Below are 22,737 nucleotides of genomic sequence, written 5' to 3' on the forward strand. Positions count from 1 at the left end.
CTTGCCGAGACATCAGTGTGTGAGACGTGGAAAGGTCTAGAATGACATGAGTGTCCGAGTGACTCATTCAGACTGGGAATGAAGAGGATGGGGCAGGCTTTGCGTCTGTGTGTGGATAGATAGGTGGCACGGACAGGGATAAGGAAAAGGGTGGATTGTGTTCTGAACACGTCCCGTTCTAGGCACTGAGTCAGGCCTGAACACGAGCCACTGCAGCTGTCGTGGGGACAGTGACAAGTGACACCAGGATCTATGAAAGTAAAAACGGGATATTTTTGTACTCACAGGGTTACATTACATATCTGTCTGTCCATACCCATCAGTCTCAGTACCCACCTGTTTCGCTACCTGCTATTTACCTGTGTGTTTAAAACCTGAATGTTATTTTTTGAAATGTTCACTTTTTGTTAATTTGAATTAAGGGCTCAGTCACTAGAGGTGAGGACTGTGGTTTGGGTTTCTGTGTGCGGTGTCCATATAGAGACAGAGCAGTGAGCAGTATCACTGTCACTTAGCTGCCTCCCGAGATTGCCGCGGGCACTCTGAAATGCAGGGTTTCTCTCTTAACCACCTCTATCTTCAGCATCCTGTTTTTGTGTCAGGACACAGACAAACAGGAATAAGGACAGTATTCAGGCTTTGCAATGCTTGTGTACCTGAGCTCACTTAATAGTCACAGACCGTGTACAGTAAGTATTATTGTTTCCATTTCCCAGGTTCGGCTGCTAAACCATAGAAACGTTAACTAGGTCTCAAGGTAGCCACTGACTGCCATCACCACCCTCCTCAGCAGGCTCACTGCCACCCTGAAAACTGTCATGTTGGGGGCGGCTGGTGTCGTGAGCGCCTGTAAAGGCAGTTGCCACATTTCAGTCTCTTCCTGAAAGCCAAGGGGACGTTAACCCCTTGGCAGGGCCCTATGTCCCTGCGTGGTACTCGTGACACAAATGGGGAACAAAGTCCCATCACACATGTTCAGATAGAGTAACACAGCTTTATTTGGGAACCAATGTCCCTCCAGAGGCCAGTGCTCTGGTCAGCACAGAAGGTTATACAGAGTAGAATAGAATTTAATAACCAAGTCCCAGAGTCAGTCGACATGGAGAAGGTCCCTGGTCCGGGAGAGGTGACTGGGCCCACGACGGGACTGAGGCCAGCTGGTCTTACAAGGAAGAACTTGGGAGAGTCCCCGAGTATCGCGGCTTGCACCTCGCAGAGGACTGTTGTAGCGCCCAGACGGACATCCCGGAGGATTGTTCCGGAGTGTCTCGCTCAGAGCCTCGTGGAGGGTGTTAGCCGAGCGCCCACTCGGACCACTCACAGCATTGCTCTGGAGGTCTGCTTTTGTGCTCTTTTCCTTGGACTTGTTTACTTCTTAGGTGACAACCAGAAGTGGTTTGCCAGGATTTGTTTACCTGTTAGGTGAACGTGTTTATCACTCAATTTTGTTATGCTGTTTCCCATAAACATAAACATGTTTACTTTCACTTTACTCTTATCAGTCTCACATATGTGCTGCCATCTTCCTCTACACAAAAAGTAAACTTGTTTTGCAAACCTCCATCTATCATATATAATACATTTTATATGCTCTATACAGCTGGTTAGCTCAGTTGGTTAGAGTGTGGTGCTGATAGCACCAAGGTTGCCGGTTCGATCCCCGCATGGGCCACTGTGAGCTCCTTAAACACACACACGTGCACACACACGCGCTCACGCACGCGCACACACACGCACGCACACACACACTCACTGTCACACTGGATGCCTTGACGGTGTGCCTGCAAAGAAACAAACCAGGTTTTGGTGATGCAGATTCATAAAGCGCTATTCACATTTCACATGGGTATAATTATTGTGCACACATTTGAGAAACTTGAGTGAGTTACAGTATAAGGGTTTGGGCTTGAAGGCTGAGCAACAGTTCAGGTCATGTCTCTTCAGTCTTCTAAATAACCTTGGTCAGTCAATAAATATTATTAAATGTCAGTGTGTTAGGCGCCGTTCAGGCTGCTTGAGGTTGTAGGTGTTTAAAACAGTGAACAAATCAGCTTCCTGTCTGCACGGAACCTCCCTTGCAGTGATAGGTGAACGTCAGTAAACCCACAGGCAAATCTATAAGCTGTCAGACAGTGGTGAGTGTACAGGAGGGAGAAACTGCAGGGGAAGAGGGGGAGGGAGGAGGGAGTGTGCCTATTTTATAGGATGTATTTGTTTTCTGTGGGTGTTGTCACCAGGTGCCACACCTGTGTGGATCAACCTGGGCGACTGAAACAGTGGAACTCGTCCCTCTCCCAGTTCCAGAGGCTCCAAGTCCGAGGTCAGTGTAGCAGGGCTGCGTCCTGCTGTGCCGTGAGGGCCACCTGGCCCAGGCCCTTTCCTTCCACTGTCGCTGGCAGTCACTGGCATCCTTGGCTTGTAGATGCATCATCTTGCTCCCTGCCTTCATGTCCACATGGCCTTCTCACCATCTGTGTCTGTGTCCAGACTCCCCTCTTACAAGAACAGTCAGTGGATTGGGGGCCACCTGCTCCCATGTGACCTTCTCCTAGCTAGTTACATTTATTTCCAAATAAGGTCACTTGCTGCACTATTGCGGGGTGAGGACTGAACATGGATTTTGGGGGACACGGTTCACCCATCACATCTGGTACTCAGGGAGGCTTACTGACAGGTGGTACTGGCACAGACGCCCTCAGGGAGGGGTACATGTGGCCATGGGGGGGGTGGTGGCCCAGGTGCTCAGGACCTGGCAGGAGCCCTGGAATGCTCAGGAAGCAGAAACAGGCCAGGTGGTCAGGCTGGGAGCAAGGTCAGGCGGAGGTGGGCAGGAATGGAGGTTGCCACTCAGACTTCACTTACATCTATCTACAGGCCTCTGCTCACTCTGCGTGCCACTGGAGCTCCCGGGCTTTGAGTGCTGGCCAGTCTGTTGCAGGCCCACCAGGCAGGCTGTGAGACCTGCTTTCAGGCCGGGAGACACGACTTGGCCTAGAGGGGCAGCCCTGGGAGTCAAGCAATGGTGGGATTCTGTGTGAAGACAGGACAGCAGGATTTGCTGGTAGAGCAAGTGTCAGTGATGAGAACAGGCAAAGATGGAGACTGCACTGAGCTGTTGTCTGTCCTGAGTCTGGAAGACGGCAAAGCTTTGTCAGAGCTTTCGGTGGGAAGGTGCAAAGGGCTTCTGGATTGTTGGCGGTGAACCTAAAACTGCTAGACATCCAGGCAGACTGGGAGGCAGGTGGAGTGAGTGGACAGGAGTGTGTGCAGTGGGAGTGCGGATGGAGTGAGTGCGGACGGAGTGAGTGTGGATGGGAGTGTGTGTGCGCAACAGTGAGTGTGGACGGAGTGAGTGCGGACGGAGTGGACGGGAGTGTGTGTGCGGTGGGAGTGCGGTCGGAGTGAGAGTGGACCCAGCGAGTGTGGAGCGCAGCGCGGGGCGCCACGCCCGGCTCCGGCGTCTTGGGTGCGGGGCGCGCGCAGAGCCTGCCCCGCGGCCCCCCCACCCGGCAGCGCGGCGCGCGGGCGCGTGTTTGGAGCGGTCGGTTCGCTCGGCGTCCTCGGCGTCCCCAGCGGTGCAGCAGCGGGAGCAGCCTCGGTCCCCGCGCCGCTAGAGCGTCAGACCCGCGGTGCCCAGGCACCGGTGGAGCCTCCGGCCGGAGGGAGGCTGTGGGCGCGCAGGGCGTCTCTAGTCAGACCCCCGCAGCTGCACCCGGCGTTCTGTCCTGCGGCGCCGGAGGAGGAGCGCCGGGAGCCGGGACGATGGCGTCGCCCCCCAGCCCGGCTTCGGGAGGCGCGGTCCCCACCACGCCGAGCCCGCCGCGGATGCGTCAGGTGGGTGCGCACTGCGGGCCTGTGACCTCGCCCGGGAGGAGCGCGGAGGACACGGACCCTGGCCGGGGTCTCTGGGCACCGCTTCTGAGTCTCGTTCACCTCGTACACGCTGACACTCGTGCGCTCACACGCACACACGCTCGTACACTCACGGACACACGCTTATGCATTGCCCATACACGGCGGCGACACACGCTTACACACACTTGCACACGGTCTTGCACACGCGGCGCACCCCATCTGTCACATGACCACTGGAGCTGTGCTGCTCCCGGGAGCCCGGGGTGCCCTGGGGAAATGCACCCCAGACCCAGATCCTCCAGGGACTGGGCAGGGGCTGCTGGAAGGTTCCCTTCCCACCCACAGGGACCTGCCCAGAGGTTAACACGAGCTCAACTTTCACACAGCCACGCCCAGGCCTCGCAGCCCCCCGAAAGCATGTGCCCCTGCACCCATGCCTGCCGGGACAGGGTCCCCGACACTGCAGAGGGGCGCACATTTCCTCGGCTGTTTGAAGAAGCCCTGTTTCTGTTTGTAGGGTGATATTTAAACAAGGGAGTGCCCCATCTGGTGGTCTGTGGTTTGGTATCTAGCCGAGCTTTGGTTTTTCTCTGGCTGCCATTGTCGGGAACCACCCCACTGGCGCGCAGGCTCTCCCCAAGTGCCGCTTGCCCTGTTCAGGTGGGTACGCGTGCGAGGTGGGGTGCTCGGACTGCAAGAGGCCCCTGCACCAGAGGGCTGGGTTCCTGTTAGAAGTGGGCCCAGCTGGTGATGGGACCCTGTGCCTGCAGAAGGGTCTTTCCCTAGGGCGGTGTGGGCATTTGCAGGAACTCCAGAAGCTCAGAATTAATTCATGCACACATGGCGGTGGAAAGCAAGGTCTTTGCCACAGCTGAATTTGGGCATGTATACATGGGGTTATTTTGGGGACAACCTTTTTCAGGGACAAGCATATTTTATGCAATGACTGAAAATTGACATGTACTTTCTTTTTAATGGGGCCATGTGTCCCGAAGACATTGTTAGGGTTTTACATCCTTACAGAAGGTGGGACCACTTTTAGGGCAGTGCAGTTTTAATTGCAGTGGGAGCTGCTTTTGCTCGGAAGACTGGTGGCAGGTGTCATTAACCCTTCTGCGATATGTGTGCATCTAAAAGTGACAGTGAAATTGTTGCTATTTGCAGTGTAAGAGGAAGCAGATCCTGGGCAGAAAATAGTTTCTCATCCATGTGGCTCATGTGTATGTGTGTAACTCACATAAGCACTGGGGAAGTAAAAGTGTTACAGAGAATATACACACTCACAGATGTCTGTGAAATCTAATTCCGTGTTTAGAACACATCTGTGGTCTGAGAAGTAGTTTGCATGGAAATGGTTCCAAGGAATCATGTGCAGGGAAGGTCGTTGTTTTGCAGAGTAGTCAGGACTTGGAGGGCCTCAGAATCAGAGGCCAGCAGGGACCTCAGGCTGCAGCGTCCTGTGTGTCTTGTGTCCTTTGGTCACCTGCACGCAGATGACCCGAGAGCCACTCGGCAACCGAGCGTTCACTGGCCCAGGATACAGAAATAGGCTGCTGGAATCACTGGTCATTCCAGGCGAGCTGACCCGTCCAGGCAGGTGGCTGGGAAGCCCTGACGCCCTCTGACTGCAGAGTCACCGTTTGCCTGCAAGTGATTTTGAGCAAATTAGAAATAAAAAACAGGGACAGAGTGCCTTCCTGTGAAGTGGTGAAATACGTTAGGCCCTATCCCAGTATCTAGAGCTGTGTCTCTGGTTCCCAGACGTTTCTTCTTGTTCATTAATAATTCTTTTTCAAATCTATTTTGGATCGAATCAGAATTGAATTAAAATCTGAATTGTTTTCCACTTTCTAAACCACGGTTGAGAGAAAAAGTATAATTGAAAATGTACAGGAGTCCAAAGGAATGAAAGACTTTAATTAAAGACATTACATGGACTTTAGCAACAGATACATCTATTGATCATAATTTTAATTATATATGGAAATTTAGATGTAAAAAGTCTTTTAGAAAGGCTTTTAGTGTATGTAAATATAACTGGTAAATTACTACATTTGCCTACTAATTTCAATGAAAATATGCTATGTGAAGATTCCCTTATTCAACAAACATTTATTTCACATCCAGTAATGTTCACGCCCTAAAGTGAAGAAACGAACAGGATAAAAATCTTATTCATTAGGCAGTGTGGGTATTTTTGAGACAAGCATTAAAGTATTTAAAGTTTGAGTTTCTTATAAGGTCCTTTCCACATTATAAAAATATCTATTTCTCAGCTTTGTGTTTTGACTATCCTCTAATAGTAAGCTTAAAAATAATACAAGTTTTTTAGACCTAAAAAGTCATGTTTGCACCTATTTGATATATATCTGCTTTTTAAAAATTACCTAATATATTACTAGAATTACATATCAGATACTATATATATTATTTTTACAACTTTGTATTTTGGATAAAGACTTTTTTAAAGCTTTTGGGAAATGCTGGTAGAGCATGAAATAACTTAATTCTGTCACGTTCAAGGAGAGAAAAACTTATCAGTGTAATCTGTCTCCTCAAGTTCCTAAAGATAGAAGATATTTAATTCCCCCTTCCCCTCTTTTTTAAGAAAAGGGTTATCTTTCCTTTATATTATTTGACTAAAGTACAGAAGTTTCACTTACATTTTTAAACATCTAAGTCAGATAAGTTCCCAAAAAGACAAATTTTCTGAGTTTTATCCTGTGTTTATTCATTTAGGACTTTGTAAAACATTAAGAGATGGTAGTTTTGCACCTGAGTTGTAAGCACTTTGCGCGTATTATGTGTGTTAAGAGACCCACGTGATTCCTCGGCCCTGACAGAAGCTTTAAGTCCATGAATTGCAGGAGTGTTGTCAGGATATGGGCCCCACCATCTTTCGGGTGAGCTCTGATGGGGCTTCTGAGGCACTGACTGTTTGAGAACTGGGGAGCTATAAGACATCCTTTGTAATTGGTGCCAGTAAAATGTGGGGTGTTTTCTTGTTACACAATAAGCCCTCCCTCAAGGTCTGTGGGTATTGGTGTCCGTTCATTTGCTGTAGAAACAGAGACCTCCCACTGTGGGTGGTGCTGACACACCCACCGGAGCCTGGTGCCCTGAGCCATAGATGCAGTTTTCACAGCAGTCCTATGGAGGAGATACTGTTATTCCCATTTTCCAGATGAGAAACTTCTGTTTAGAGAAACTAAGTTACACGTACTCAAGGTTCCTTGCACCTCTGGGATTTAGAACATGGTCTTAGGGACGCCTGTTTCACAGCCACTGTCATGTATTGTCTTCCTCTCCTGGTTTTCAGACACTGTGACAATTGAGGCAGCGTCTCCTTGCACTTTGGCTACTTAGTGCTATCTGTAACCTTTAGGTTACCTTGAAATTAACTGTAGGATTTACAGCAGAGTTGAAATAATTTTCATTACTCTAATTCATCGAATGAGAATGGCTTGAATTACATTTTCACTTCCAAAGTCTCTCAGAGAGTGTTTCTCCAGCCTCCTGGTCTCTGAGAGGACAGGCTGAGTGAGCCCTCAGCTGGCTTTTGCTTCATCTGAGAGGCAATTATTCTGCAGCTTCCACCGCCGTCCTGAGAAACCAGTTCTGAGAATGACTTGCATTAATGGAGTCTCCTTGAATGGACATAAATAAATAATAGGCTTACATTTTCAAGTTTTTCAGTTTCTCCTAATACTAATTCCATTCTTTGTTTATGCTTGTCAAGTTATATTTTGCATTTCCGTGTTATGCGAAGTACTTAAGCTACAAAAGAGGATAATTTCCTTCAGACAGCCAGGGATGGGAGAAAAAGGCAACAAATGAATGTAGCGATCACTGACATAATTGGTTTAGATTTTTTAAATTTGCTTTTAATTTACATACAGTAAAATTCACTTTGTACAGTTTAATGAGTTGCCAAATACTTAGAGTTGTGTGTCACCACCACAATCTGGGTGCAGGACAACTCTGTCTCCCTGAAACATCCTCGTGCTAATTCCACTGCCATGGAAGAAAGCCTCCAACCTCCAGCCTCTGCCACTGAGCTGCCCTCTGTCCCTGTGGTTTTGCCTTTTCCAAGATGTCATGTCAATGAAATCATCCAGAATACAACCTTTTGAAATTGGCTTTTTTTTCACTCAGCACAATACCCTTCATCTCCTTCCAGCTCCTCCTGTGTGTCAACAACTTGTGCCGTCTCACTGGGTGTGGTGCTCATTGCACGCGTGACCCACAGCTTAGCCATTCGGTGAGGACGCTGGGGCTGGCACAGGTTGGGGCAATTACGAATAAAGCTGCTGTTAAACACTGGTGTGCAGGGTTTGTGTGGACATGAGTTTTCATTTCTCTTGCATGTGTACCTAGGAACAGGATTGCTGGGTCACAGGGTGAGTGTATGTTTAACTTTACAAGAAACTGCCAAACTGTCTTCCAAAGTGGCTTCCCTGATTCTGCGTCCCTTCCAACAATGAGTGACCACGCCCACTGCTGAGCCTCTATGCCAGCAAGTGGAGGTGTCCTTTTTATGTTTTTGTTTTAGTCATTCTAGTAGGTGTACAGATGTATCTCCTTGCTATTTTAATTTGCCCTTCTATAATAAGTGATAATATTGAATACCTTTAATGTGTTTATTTGCCACCCTTCCATTTTCTTTCTTGAAGCGTCCAAATATTTTGGTCATTTCTTAAATTGGATTGTTGTTTTCTCATTGTTGAATTTAGAGAGTTATTCATATATTCTGGATCCAAATTCTTTGTGATTTGAAAATATTTTCTCTCAGTCTTTTTCTTGTCTTTTCATTCTCTTCAGTGTCTTACTCAGAGCAAAGGTTTTTAGTTTTGATGAAATCCATTTATCAATTTTTCTGCTATGAGCTGTTTATTTAAGGGCTCTTTTCTTAACCCAAAGTCACAAAAAGTTTTTCCCATATTTTCTTTTAAAAGTTTCGTAGTTTTAACATTTTATATTTAAGTCTATCGTCCATTTAGAGTTGATTTTTGTGACACATAGATCAGGGTTCTTTACTCCTTTCTCTCTCTGTTGTCTCCCTCCCTTTCTTTATGGATGAGGTTGTCCAGTTGTTTCAGCATCATCTGATGAAGAGACCATGCATTACTTGTTAAATTGCCTTTGCATCTGTGTAAAGAATCACTTGACATGTTGGCATGAGTTCATTTCTGGATTCTCACCGTAGATTTAGATATTTTGAGTTTCTCATATTTTATAAAAGTGAAGTGCATTCAATAAAACTGTACAAGGAAGCCAATGGAGAAAAGACAGGAAAACAATGTCACATGGTATACCCTACCTGACGGCTACAGACAGGTCCTAGAGGCTTTAAGGAAACGTTTTCTAAATCAGCTCTGTTGAATATGGGCAATGAGATGAGAAGCAATGGGCTTTGGAGAAGAGCAGCGTTTCATGTTTTTGTGAAGAGTAATTATGTGGGTTATAGGACATTCAGGACCCAACTCTCTGTTCCTGGGGACACACAGGCTTGAGTTCCACAGTGTGTAAACCTGGCTTTTATAGCAGACCACCTCAGACACAGCGCTTTTAGACGGGAATCGCGTTTGCTCATCAGTCTGCAGTTGGAGTCTGCAGATGAGGACAGTGGGGTGGGCCTTGGAGGCGGAGCCTGAGGAGGACGGTGGGGTGGGCCTTGGAGGCGGAGCCTGAGGAGGACGGTGGGGTGGGCCTTGGAGGCGGAGCCTGATGAGGACAGTGGGGTGGGCCTTGGAGGCGGAGCCTGATAAGGACAGTGGGGTGGGCCTTGGAGGCGGAGCCTGATGAGGACGGTGGGGTGGGCCTTGGAGGCGGAGCCTGATGAGGACAGTGGGGTGGGCCTCCGGATGGAGGCTGCAGGTGAGTCCGCAACTGGGCCTGGACTCCCCAGGACTGCTCACTCACATGTCTGGTGGTCAGTGCTGGCGATGTTGAGGGCTGACACTTATGTGAGTCCTCTCCCCATGCACTGTTGTCTTGCCCCCAGCCTGGGCTTGGGTTCTGAGAATCATGCAGAAACCATGCCGTCTTCATGAACTAGCGTGGAAATCACACGGGGTCATTTCTGCCATGCCCTCCCTGTTGGCCAGGGTCGTCACCCAGATTCACGGGGGGACACAGACCCCATTGCTCTGGAGGGAGAATATCCATACACCACCTTGTGAGGACAGCACATGAGGACAGCACGTGAGGCCACCTGGGGAAACACCTGCCACACAGCGAGGACTCGACCAGCACAGAGTAAGCTGGGATACCAGCTGCACGCCATTCTTGTGATCAGGCCAGGAGGTAATACAGATGGGACAAGAACTGTTAAAGAAGCGTTTGACAGGACTGTCCCCACGCAAATCTTTTTAAGTAACTCTGTGCAAACATGGACTTTCCTTTCTACTGGTTGGTCCTGGCCTTGGGTTCTACCCTCGGATTTTGGAGTGTGTTACACCCCCATCCCCACTCCCCCCCGGAGCCACAGACAGGGCCCCTCGGCCACACCTGTACTGCACAGTGAGGACCACATGGGGACAGGAGACCCACTCACACGGGACCAGCAGCTGGTCTTCGGAACTGTGCTGAGTAGCCAGGACCCAGAAGCTTGGCGCCGGGCTTCCAGGCTCCTCTGGCCGGGAACGATGTGTGTGTTGTCCAGGAGGCCGACTGAGGGCAGCGGCACCCTGACCGATGCTTGTTTGTGGGCCGTGTAGACAGAGCTGGACGGCGAAGGCTGGTGTCCAGACGTCTTGTGCCGAGTCTGGTTTGGTCACTTGCTAGCGTGGGGCCCTAGGCAGCCCACGTAACCTGGGTGCCTGTCTTCACCTATGGAGTGCGGGTCGTGGCACAAAGTTAGTTTACGGGCTAAACAGTAATTGGTCCTTGAACAACGCTGGGCTGAGGGGCGCTGAGCCCCGTTTGGTCAAAAATCCACGTATAACTTTTGACTCCCCCAAAACTTAATTACAGTGTCCGTCAGTGTCCTTGGGGGATTGGTTCCAGGACCCCGCGCCCCGCCCCACCGCCTGATATTGAAGTCCGGGGTACTCGTGTGCCCCCTAAAATGGCACAGATCCGGCCCACACAGTCAGCCTTCCCATCCGTGGACGGAAAACAGTGCAGCTGTTTACCGAAAAGCCCGCATGGGAGCGCCCTGTCCCCCTTCCCTCCAGTCCCAGCCCTGTCGTCCAGGGGCCGCTGTGTCATGCACACAAAGCCTTTGCCGGTGTCTGGTAAATAACGGCGTTGTGTCAGCCAGTGTTGTCACACGGTGAATGCTTAGTAAATAGCCTGTCCCCTTTCCCACGGACCCCACGCGGGGACACAGCCATCTTCCCGGGGGTACAGCTGCCCTGGGTGCACCCGACTAACTGAGTAAATACATTATTTAATCTCGCTAAGCCTTGGTTTTGTAATATACAAAGTGCGAACAATTGTCATTCTGTCACATAGGCCGGTTCTTAAACTCTAATGACAACTTTTGTGCAAGTACTTACTAAGCAATAAATTATTACAGATGTGTACTTTATTGTGAAAAACGGTAATTTTAATTTCACTTGTTTGTGCCGTAAGAGTCTTGGTTAACTAAATGAACATTATTCTAACAGTTTATAAACGTAATTTTACTATATTTTTTTAACTGAAGAAGTCATATAAGAATGTGGTAATAACTTCTTAGATTCATAGACGTGAAAAGTAAACCTCACTCCAAACCCACACGCTGCAGTTCCCTCCCCTAAATCAACTACTTCTTATGTATTCCCTCCAGAAAAATTCTGTTCACAGAATTTTTATCTACATGCTCCCCCCCCCTTTTATTTACACAAGTAGGAGCTCACTGTACACATCGCTTTACACTGTTTCTTCCATAAACTGCGTTCTCGTCATCATTCCATTTTGGTACATACATTTCAGTTTTCATTCAGTTACATGTTACTTTATTGAATGAATGTGTCGTAATTCATTTCCCTCTTTATGAATGGACATCAGGTTGTCTCTCGCTTTTACTGAGTGAAAGTCTTGCGCCTTTGGATTTAAGAATATGTGTGGTATACAGGGGTCTTTGAACACATATATTGGTAGATAAATTCCCAGAAATAAAACCATGGGATCAAAGGCTGCTTTTCAGGCCTCTCACTTCTGAGCACCGTATTCAATGTTTGAACAACTGAGTAACCGAGTTACATCGATTTGGGTGTAATTCAGGTATTCAGCTGCCAGTCAAGTTTTACCTTTGCACATTTTTGTTGTTTCCTCCATTTGTAAATATTACATGCTTATGTGTCAGCAGATTAGGAAAAGAGCCATCGAAACCTTGTGCCCAGTCACGATGGACCAGACCACCTGGGAACTTTTCTTCCTTGCATCACATCAGATTATTCAACTGCAGTGTTCTTAGTAAGCATCGTTTGTGCTCACGTTTCCGAGTTCCTCCTTCGCTGTACTTCTTGTCAGTCACCTGATGACTCATGTCTGTAACAACCTGGAAAGCAGAGAGCCCAGATTTCACTTTCAGATTCCTTAAGTGGACGCCCAGAGGACATGAGATCTATGCCTGTTCTCGAGAATTCAGTCCTGCAGATGAGACCAAGCAGCGTGTACCAGCTTTCTGAGATGTGGAGAGAACGATAGACACCCTAAGAGCAAAACGCCGTGGGGACAGATAAGAGAAGTGTGTCAGGTTTAGTGGGCCAGTTGGAACTTGAGTCATCGCAAGATGGTTTAGTCCTGACAGGTGGAGACTGGATGAGAAGTGTTTCCAGTCCAGAACAAGCAGCAGGAACACAAGGGGGTTGGGAAGTAACTTCAGGAAACATTCATTGCTTTTCCATCAGCTTCATAACAAAATCCAAGGAAAACAGGATGTTTGCTCTGCACAGTAATTCTGCCATGCTCCCGTAGCATCCTGGAGCCTTTCAATCGCATTGCCACCCTGCGGTCCCCTCTAAAGAGAAATTCTGGGCTCTGGCTGTGTGTCCGGATTTCAGTTGAAGGAATAACTTATTTCAGAGGCAGAACAATGATAGATTTAAGATCATAGCTCTCGCTAAGATCCTTTTGTGCAAATGCAACTTGCAGAACACTCAGGAAAAAATGAAGATTGTGATAGATACTGCTTATCTGGTTGGGCTGCTTTGAGCAGCAGAATCTTGACTGAAATCCAGGTACTGGACCACATATTTTTTTTTATTACAAAGCTTGGAAGCTCTTAATTCAGGACCTCATGAAGGTAGTAAAAGAATTCATAGAGAACAATGGATCTCACACTATACAATGAAAATCACACATGTTTAAGATACAATAACCTAAACACATCTCTGTGATGACTAACTCTCTCCTGTGGGGTTTCGATATGGAATCCTGTGTCTCTTAAGTAGGAAGGCTCAGTGCTGTCTGGGGTTCCTTTCTTCCAGATGCAGACTGATCATATTCTGACCCCACAGGCCTTCCCAGCCATGTCTGTGTGGGTTGGTAACTTCCTTGTTCTAGGGCCATTACCATTATTTGCATACAAGGTCTGACAAGTAAGTTTGCAAACTTGTTGCAACAATGTTGCTAACCTTTTTTGATATCAGAGGGATTATTCATTATGAATTTGTACCAACTGGACAAACAGTTAACCAAGTTTACTATGTGGAAGTGCTGAAAGGGCTGCGTGAAAAAGTTAGACGGCCTGAATTTTTGCCAACAATTCATGGCTCTTGCATCATGACAATGCACCAGTTCACACAGCACTGTCTGTGAGGGAGTTTTTAGCCAGTAAACAAATGACTGTATTGGAACACCCTCTCTACTCACCTGGGCTGTCCCCTGATGGCTTCTTTCTTTACCAGAAAATAAAGGAAATATTGAAAGGAAGACATTTGGATGACTTCATGGGACATGAAGGGTAATACGATGACAGCTCTGATGGCCATTCCAGAAAAAGAGTTCCAAAATTGCTTTGAAGGGTGGACTAGGCGCTGGTGTCGGTGCATAACTTCCCAAGGGGATAACTTCGAAGGTGACCTTAGTGATATTCAGCAATGAGGTATGTAGCAGTTTTTCTAGGATGAGTTCATGAACTTAATTGTCAGACCTCGTTTTAATCTTATTTGATGCTGATGTGATTTAATTAGAAAAAAATCACTAAATTAATTTAATTAAAAAACAATTTAAATGTTATTTAATGTACTAAGTTTTATCATCTGATTTCTGGGGTGTTTTCCTTCTACCATTTTACTTTGCAAAACTCCCGCCCTTATGTACCTGATCATAGTCTGACCCAGTAACCAGTGCTTTCGCCGTAACCAGTGCTTTCGTCACAATCTCCAGTGGGTCAGCGGCAGGTGATGGGAGGCATGTTTTAAGCTTACTGGTCATTTCTTGATTAGAGTTCAGGCTGAGAACAGAACTGTTTGGGCAGAATGCAGAGTCAAGTTCCTTCTTGCGTGGCATGTGACCGGAAGCAGAACTTGGGGGGCGAGTTTAGGGGATGGGAGCCCAGCAAGAAGCCATAGATGCCAGGTGCTCGCTGAAAATGTTGCCTCACAGCTGAAAGAAGTCAGAAGGGACAGCAGCATTCCAGTTATTGTTACAGTGTGTCGTATGTGCTGCCTGGGGAATTTTTTTCCTTTTAATGAAATTATGCAAGCATTCTTTTGTTTTACCTGAGCAGCTCTGAAAACAGATGTTTTGTTTCTTTAAATGCTTTGTTTTTTAGCAGCTGATCTAAAATCTTCCACAGTATCTTACATACAAGCTATTTGTCTCAATACATTTCCTTTATAATGCACGGTAGCGTGCCAGCCACTGGCATTGAAAGCCAGACTCCCGGAAATGCAATTTTCCAAATCCATTAACCTTTACTCAACTCTCTGGTAATAAATGTAGAAGAATCACGTCATTTTTCTGCAGTGTGTGATCTAATATCAGTCGGGTTTGTCAGACCTTTTTCCTGACTGTGCGACAGCATAGGCTTACAAAACTAAAACATCTTCCCACAGATTTTATGAATACAGAGTTTCTCTATCGATGTCTGTCTTCACTTTAATATTAGGAGGTTATTTCACTCTAGTTCATTTACACCTCAAGTCAAATTAACCCTTGCTGGAGCTGGGAACTGGGAACTGGGTTTAACAGGTTTCACTAGTTTGCTGCCCTACATAATGGCTAATAATCACAAACATGAAGGAAAAGATTAGACTCGTGGTATTGTGATATTGCTTAAATTGTGTGAGCTTTTACAAATTAAAAAATAGCAAATAGAGTGGGTGGGGCAGGGCCTGGGCGGGCGGGGCCTGCCTGGGGCTTAAAGCCGCCAGCTGCCTGGGTGAAGGAGAGCAGTGAGCCAGCCCGCAGCCCTGACCACTCAGGACGACTCAGTAGCTAGGGCTCTGTGGGCCTCTTCCTCATCCTGAAACTTCCCGGTGGGACCGCACCGAGAGCGCCAGTCACACTTTCTGCAGTAGTGACCCCACCGCCCTGAGTCCGAGTGTGTGCGGAGCTCTGTGAAAGTTCTTTACCTGTATTACGTCATATCATTCTCCCATCATTCTGAGTCTATACAATATTGACCCCATTTTAAAGGTTGAAGACTGAGGCCCAGGAGCCAAGCACAGGGCTGCGTGAGGGGCTGGGCCCGCTTTAGGCCTCAGCCCAGGCCTGCAGCGGCCGGCGCTACCGCTGCTCACCAGGTGCGCTTCAGCCTGGGGCAGGTGGGACCGGCACCTCCAGGACTTCCGGGCCGCCGTGCAGGGAACGCACCTAGCAGGCCCTCGAAGGGAAGTGGGTGCTTGAAGGAAGCTGGAGTCTGCCGCCTGATTGGGACGAGGGAGCCCCAGAAGGCAGGGGACCCACAGGGCGCGGTGCGTGCTGCGCAGTGACCAGCACTTCCGAAGGGGGTCGCCGGGGACCAGAGGTGAGTGGCCCAGGCACAGCCAGGCCAAAAGGAGCCTCGCTCACGATGGCTCCCTCGCTCTCCTCCTGGGGCTCCCCGGCAGCTGGCTGTCCCTCCCGCTCCGCCTTCCCTTGTTCCCCAGACGTCAGCGCCTTCCCGTCGGGGGTCCTTCCCAGACCAGTCGTCCAGTCCTGCGGCCCCAGTGCGGGTCTCTCCTATCCCCGTCCCTCAGTGCTCGCTGCTCACGTCCGTAAACCTCGCCCTCGCACCCTGCAGACCCTCAAACTTAACGTGTCTAAAAGGATCTCACTGTCTGCTCCCTACCCCACAAAAAGTCTCGCACATGTGGACTAGATGGAAGGAACAGACCAGAGTGTGGTTTTATAATGTACTTTAAATAATTAAGGAATTTCAAAGCACTTGACTATGTAATGGATAATTCCCATGTTTGTTGTCCCAGGATCGCGTTGGCAAATGGAAAAGCCATTATGTGCTGAGAGAGAACTTCAATTTGGCCGTGACTGTTAGGTAGGGAAGGACGTAGCGGGTCCCTGAGTCAGGCTTTTGCCTCCCTGGTTGTTTTTCTGAGAAGGACTATGGGGTTATCGCAGGATGGAGGGAACGCCACGCCACCCCCAGCACCCACGGCCTCCTCTCAGTCTCTTAGCTGCAGAGAAAGTCCCAGAGCCTCTGAGGTCGGCCCTGGAGGGGCGGGTGGGGGAGGGTGCTGACCCAAGCTCCTTTGTGCCTTGTAGAGCTGGGCTGGTTGGCAAGTGAAGAGATAAACTCCTTTATCATCCTGTAGCTGCCTGGGCAGTGTCCCCTTCACCTGGAAAAGGCCGCGAGCTCCCGAATTGGACTGTAGGAGATGTTAAGTAGGGGCAATGATTCTAAAGCTGTCGTTGTTTCAAATGGGAAAGTAACAATGCCCCCTTTCTCCCCCTCGCCCCCTCTCCCCCCACCCTCCCCCTTTCCCCCCTCTCCCTCTCTCCCCGTCTCCCTCTCCCCTGTTCCCCTCCCCTTCCCCCCTCCCCAACCTCCCCCCCTCGCCACACACACACAGATGATGATGTTGTGGTCCAGAATCCCAGCTCCTTAATGGAGGACTCAGCCTAGAAGCACACACACATGAACATACACCATTTAGGATGTGTCAGGTAACTGTGTCTGAAGCCATAAAGACATCTGTTTACCTAACAAGGAGGCTGGCAGTTATTAGTTAGCCCCAGGATTGATTCAGGGGCTGCGTGATTGAGCTTCTGTTCCTTCTGCTTTGCGGGCCTCAGGAGTTACCTGTGTCATCTATTCCTCTTGGTCACAAGGTGGCTGCCACAATCCCAGGCGTCATGTCTTCATGTAATGTCCAAAGCAGAAAGCAAGGTTAGGGGAGGATGGCAGGGGAAGGGTGGCAGGTGATGGCCAGGTCTTTCTCTGGTCACACCGCTTTCTTATCGGAGGGAAATCTGTCCTAGAAGCCCTGTGCTAAAGCCTCCTTTCATTTCACTGTTAGACCCTTCAAATGGAGGACAGGGTGCCATGTGCTGGGGTTGGGTGTGTCATCGTGGAAACAAGTGGTGGGGACCGTTGGAGAGGTGCTGGGTGGCCAGCCAGCACTAGTTGCTACCCCTGCACAGCTGCAATTTGGTTAAATTGCAGGTCTCACGCACCTGGAAATAATTTACTGGGTATTTACCACTGCTGGGCTTAAAGACTGAATCTTCCATTCAGTTGATCCGGCTCAGTGCTTAGCTGTCTCTATGAGGGCTTGATACAAATTTCGTGGGTCAAGTTTCCATGGAGATCAAAAGCATCGTCATGTGAGAGCATCCCTTGGGGACCTAGCAGTAAAAAGCACCATTTAGGTGACGCTCACAGGAACAAGCACATGTGTCCTTGACAATCGCTAAGGATGTGTTTTCAAAGAATTTATTGTTCAGTTGGTATGGTGTATGCATCACATTACTGAAATTGCATCTGGGTTTAAATTTTAAAATATCAGTAGACACGAAGTTCTCAATTTTACACTCAAACTTCTAGGGGAATCTGTTATAGGTGGTCTATATAATAATCCTACAATAACTATTAGCTTTTCAATTCGAATAAGTACGTATGCTGGGATAAAATAAATCTCTTCAATGTAATATTCTTTGTTCATTCAGCAGTACTTATTGCATACCCACTATGTGTCAGGCAGTGTTACAGGATTTGGGAATACACAGTGACCAGATAGAGTCCTTGCCCTCAGGGAGCTTATAATCTAATATGTAGGGAAACAGAGAATAAGGGCATAAAAATAAATATATGTATGCCCCCTCATGCCCAGTAGGATGACTGCTACCAAAAGGCAGACAACAGTAAGTGTAGGTGAGGATGTGGAGAGATTGGAACCCTTGTGCATGGCTGGTGGGAACGTAAAATAGTGCAGCTGCTGTGGAAAATGGTATGGCGGGTCCTCAAATAATTGAAACTGGAACCGCCATATGATCCGGTAATTCCACTCCTGGGTACACACCCTAAAGAGCTGCCAGCAGGAACTTAGACAGACATTTGAACACCCATGTTCATAGATGCATGAAGCCAGAAGCAACCCAGGTGTCCACCAACAGGTCAGCGGCTAAGCCAAATGTGGCCCAAACACACAATGGAGTGTCACTCAGCCTTAAGAAGAAGGAAGCCCTGTCATCTGCGAGAACATGGATGGCCCTTGAGGACACTGCTGACTGAAATAGCCAGTCACAAAGGGACAAATATGCATGAATCCACTTAGATGAGGTCCCTAGAGGACTCAAATTCAGAGACAAAGTAGAAGGGTGGTTACCTGGGCTGGGGAGCTGGTGGGAGTTGTTTCATGGGTACAGAGTTTCGTTTTGGGGCGATGGAAAGAGTTCTGAGGATACTTGCAGTAGACTGCTAAGTGCACACTTACAGTGGTTGACGGCGTTTTGTGTTACAGTATGTTTTACCACAGTTTTAAGATACAGTGTCAGGGCTGTTAAGAAGGGCCACCAGGAAGGTGTGGGAGCATGGGGTGGGGGTGCGGGGCGCTGCCTAGATTTGGTGGTGGGAGAAGCCTCCCCCAGGAGTGGCCCCGGCTCAGGCCTGCTGTGTGAGAAGGGGGCGTGTTTGGGGGCCCTGGAGGCATATGTTAAAGCTTGTGAATGATTTATGAATAAAGATGAGAATGGGGAACAGCTGGATGGCCACTGTGGCCGGGGCGGGGCGAGGACAGCGGAGGGTGCGGTGTGCGGTGGACAGATGCGTACAAGTTCCGGCAGAGGGTGTGAAGCGGCCCAGCGGCTGTTCTCTGAGGGCAGGGACAGTGCCACTGCGCCAGAGCAGGTGGCGATGACGCGATTGGTGCGTTAACACTCCCTGGCCCTGTCCTGAGCATGTGTGTTGGGCCTCCAGCCCCTAAAGTGCCGTTAGTCTGGTTCCTCCCACTTTGTACCCCCCATGGCCGTCATGCCCTTCTTCTAAAGGAATCTTTCCCCCCAAATTTCAAGTTACGGAATGAGTAGTGTGCTTCTGTCCTTAGAGGCAGAGTTAAGCTGATTTTAAGAATTCCATTATTGTAAAAATTATTTAAAAAGTGTAGAGGTGACCGTGTAAGCCTTCTTGATTTCAGAATCACGGGTGAGTTCCTGGAAAATGTACACGGAGAGGAGTTGTCTCAGTGTTTGTGGATGTCCAGCATTTCTTACTATGGACTTACACACAAAACTGAGTGACATAAAGGGTCAGGACACACCTAGCGGCTGTCTGTGCGGTGTGGTTCTTGAGAAAATGCTGTGCGGCTGTTGTTCAACACAAACTTCTACGTGGAACTGAAAGAGCCGCAGCCTCTTCCAACTGTGGCGTGATGTGTGACAGTGCAGCGAGCACCCAGTTTAGCCCCTGCAGACCCGGTGCCGGTGTGTTGTTTCGTTCACTAGAAGGAGCCCCTCTGCAAGGTTATGAATCCTCTGTGAACCTCAGTTTCTCCCCTTGGAAATAATATTTACCCAACGTGGCTGCTGTAAAGATTGAGATTGTAAGGACTGCACTCAGGGCACTCAGTTAATTGTTACGGCATTATACCTCGTGCGCCCCTGACGTCATACCGCGTGCGCCCCTGACGTCATACCGCGTGCGCCCCTGACGTCATACCCCGCGCGCCCCTGACGTCATACCTCGCGCGCCCCTGACGTCATACCTCACGCGCCCTGACGTCATACCTCACGCGCCCCTGACGTCATACCTCACGCGCCCCTGACGTCATACCTCATGCATGCCTTACAAAGCCGCTCAGACAATACCCGGTCTCGCGTTTGCAGTGGTCTGCACTTGCGGAGTGGATCGGGTGGCCATCTGATCACACGGCGCACAGATGTGGGACGACCGTCTTGAGCCGTGTTGAGCGGCTGTGTGTTCGTGTAGGGAAAAGGGCACCCACGGGCACCACTGTGGACTTAGCTGCTCCGAATATTACAGTGTGTTTGAACATTCCAAAGTCAGAGGAAGTTCTGCCGCGTCGTGCTCACGTCTGCGTGTTTGATGTTCCGCGGTGTTTGCCACAGCCCTGCGGGCGCTCGGGTGAGCCCTCTCGCCAGCTCGCCTGCGCCGCCGGGAAGATGCGGCCCCCGAGCTGCTGGGAGCTCGCACCGTTGCTCCCGACACCGACTCCTCGCCGGAACGTAAAGACCTCAGATTTGATGATACCCAAAGTGCGTCCCAGGCATCCCACTCTCACGGAGGCTGTTGTCTGGGGGCCCAGCGCCAGCAGCACGTGGAGCGGGTGGCTCTGCCAGCGACGGAGCGCGCGAGACCAGTGCTGACGTGTCCATGCTGCCCGCAGCCAGTAGGTGCGCATAAGTGATCGCTTATCGTGACTGCAGTCAGACCTTCAGCTTTTTTTTTTTTAAAGATTTTATTGGGGAAGGGGAACAGGACTTTATTGGGGAACAATGGTCAAATTGTTGTCCTTTCAATCTTAGTTGTGGAGGGTTCTGTTCGGCTTCAAGTTGTTGTTCTTTCAGTCTTAGTTGTGGAGGGCGCAGCTCAGCTCCAGGTCCAGTTGCCGTTGCTAATTGCAGGGGGCACAGCCCACCATCCCTTGCGGGAGTCGAACCGGCAACCTTGTGGTTGAGAGGATGCGCTCCAACCAACTGAGCCATCCGGGAGCTCAGCGGCAGCTCAGCTCAAGGTGCCGTGTTCAATCTTAGTTGCAGGGGGCGGAGCCCACCATCCCTTGCAGGACTCGAGAAATTGAACCAGCAACCTTGTGGTTGAGAGCCCACTGGCCCATGTGGGAATCGAACCGGCAGCCTTCGGAGTTAGGAGCACGGAGCTCTAACCGCCTGAGCCACCGGGCCGGCCCCGACCTTCAGTTTTACCGTGGCTGGAGCCCCGCTGTCCTGTTCACTGGTACACACCCAGCATCCAGCTTACACATTTGTTAATGAATAAGTGAAATTTTCTTTGACTGTTCAACAATTCAACTTCAAATCAACAAGGATTAACAGTATGGGTGGATATAGGTCAAATACATTGGGGGTGGAGAGAAATTGGAAAATTGGAGGCAGACGAATGGAGGTGAGGTGAGGTGAGTGAGTGTGTGTAACACACGTATTTGCAGATGTTAGCACGGGTGTCTGTAGGTGCAGAGGGTGAGTTCAGCTGTGAGCCTGCCTGGTCTCTCCATTTGTGAAGACTCTGTACTTGTCCCCTTTCTGGGAGGGACATGACAAGTAATATAAAACATTAGCCCTTGTGTAGTGAGTGATGGGACGGCCCTGCAGTTCCCGTTTTATAGTTAAGTTCGGGCCAGAACACCCCCAGGGTGGCTTAGTGCCTTTCTGTTATGAATAGCCCAGAAGTCTTTTTTTTATTTTTTATTGGGGAACAGTGTGTTTTTCTAGGATGTCAAGTTATCGTTTTTTTCAATCTAGCTGTGGGAGGCACAGCTCAGCTCCCAGCTCAAGCCGTTGTTTTCAGTCTAGTTGTAGAGGGCGCAGCTCACTGGCCCATGTGGGGATGGAACCAGCAACCCTGTTGTTCAGAGCTTGAGCTCTAACCACCTGAGCCATCCGGCCACCCCAAGAACGCTTTACTGAGGAAGTGTGCTGGAAGTGCGCTTTACTGAGGAATTTTACAGGAAATTGAATCCAGACAATTGGATGCATAGAAATGTATTGCAGGTCACTTGTCACCTGTCAGTGATGGCAAGTTCCAGGCATCTCCCAGTTGGAGGGCACATTTGGGGTCAGGCTTTTCCTCCAATCACACCATCTCTGTAAGTGCTGACTGTACCAAGATTAAGTGTCACCCTGCAAATCCTCTGTAGAGTAAGACTCATTAGTGTCGTCTCGCTTGTCAACATGGCCTTGCAGTTACAGTGCCCATGGTCTCAGCTGGCCGGTTGCCCTGGAGGACTCTCCAGAAATGACAGGGAAGTGGCCAGGGAACTGTGACAGCGTCCTGGAAGCCCTTAGTCCTGACGACGGGCGGTGGCTGTCAGTCACTGCGGTGTCTTTGGGCTGCTGGGCTCTAAAGACGCACCGTCTGGGTTGGAATCCAGCACGAGTCCTGTCCGCTGTGACCAGGTCGGGTTACTTCAGATCTGAATCTGTGCAGTGACACGTGCACCCTAATAAAGTACAGCCCATGTCACTATATGTCGGGCTACTGTGTGATTATCTATTTCAGTGACGTGGCTAAAGGCAAAATGGAAAACCATGGTGTTTGTGGCCTTGAGGATCTGGCAGCTGAATCGTTTCCAGACCTGATGTAACGTGGGAGGATGCACTGTGACTGAAAGGCGACTGAGTGACCTTGGGGGGGCGGGGGTGTCACCTCCATGGGGGACCAAGCAGAGACAACAGGCAGCAATGTGCAGTTGGATGGAAGGCTGCGTCTGTGTTGAGCGATTTCTTTAGAGCTGCTTGTTAGTCACCGACCAGCACGTTGGAAGGCATAGTGTCGGTGGGTGCCATTGCCTGAGCTGCGTTTTTAGAAGTCGC

At 49.3% G+C, this 22,737-nt stretch overlaps 1 protein-coding gene across 2 annotated transcripts in view; it reads left to right on the plus strand.

Annotated features, from left to right (window-relative positions):
- Nucleotides 1–3,508: 3,508 nt before the first annotated feature.
- ANK2 (ankyrin 2) overlaps nucleotides 3,509–22,737 on the plus strand; it is a 360,143-nt gene continuing 340,914 nt past the window's right edge. The window contains exon 1 of one of the 2 annotated variants that reach the window (XM_074338609.1): nucleotides 3,509–3,834. In XM_074338609.1, coding sequence (XP_074194710.1) covers nucleotides 3,763–3,834 — 72 coding nt within the window. In that variant the 5' untranslated portion in view covers nucleotides 3,509–3,762. The remainder of the gene's footprint in view (nucleotides 3,835–22,737) is intronic. The other variant, XM_074338595.1, reaches the window with a different exon arrangement.

This window comes from Rhinolophus sinicus, linkage group LG07 (assembly GCF_036562045.2).
Source record: "Rhinolophus sinicus isolate RSC01 linkage group LG07, ASM3656204v1, whole genome shotgun sequence".
Classification (NCBI taxonomy): Eukaryota; Metazoa; Chordata; class Mammalia; order Chiroptera; family Rhinolophidae; genus Rhinolophus; species Rhinolophus sinicus.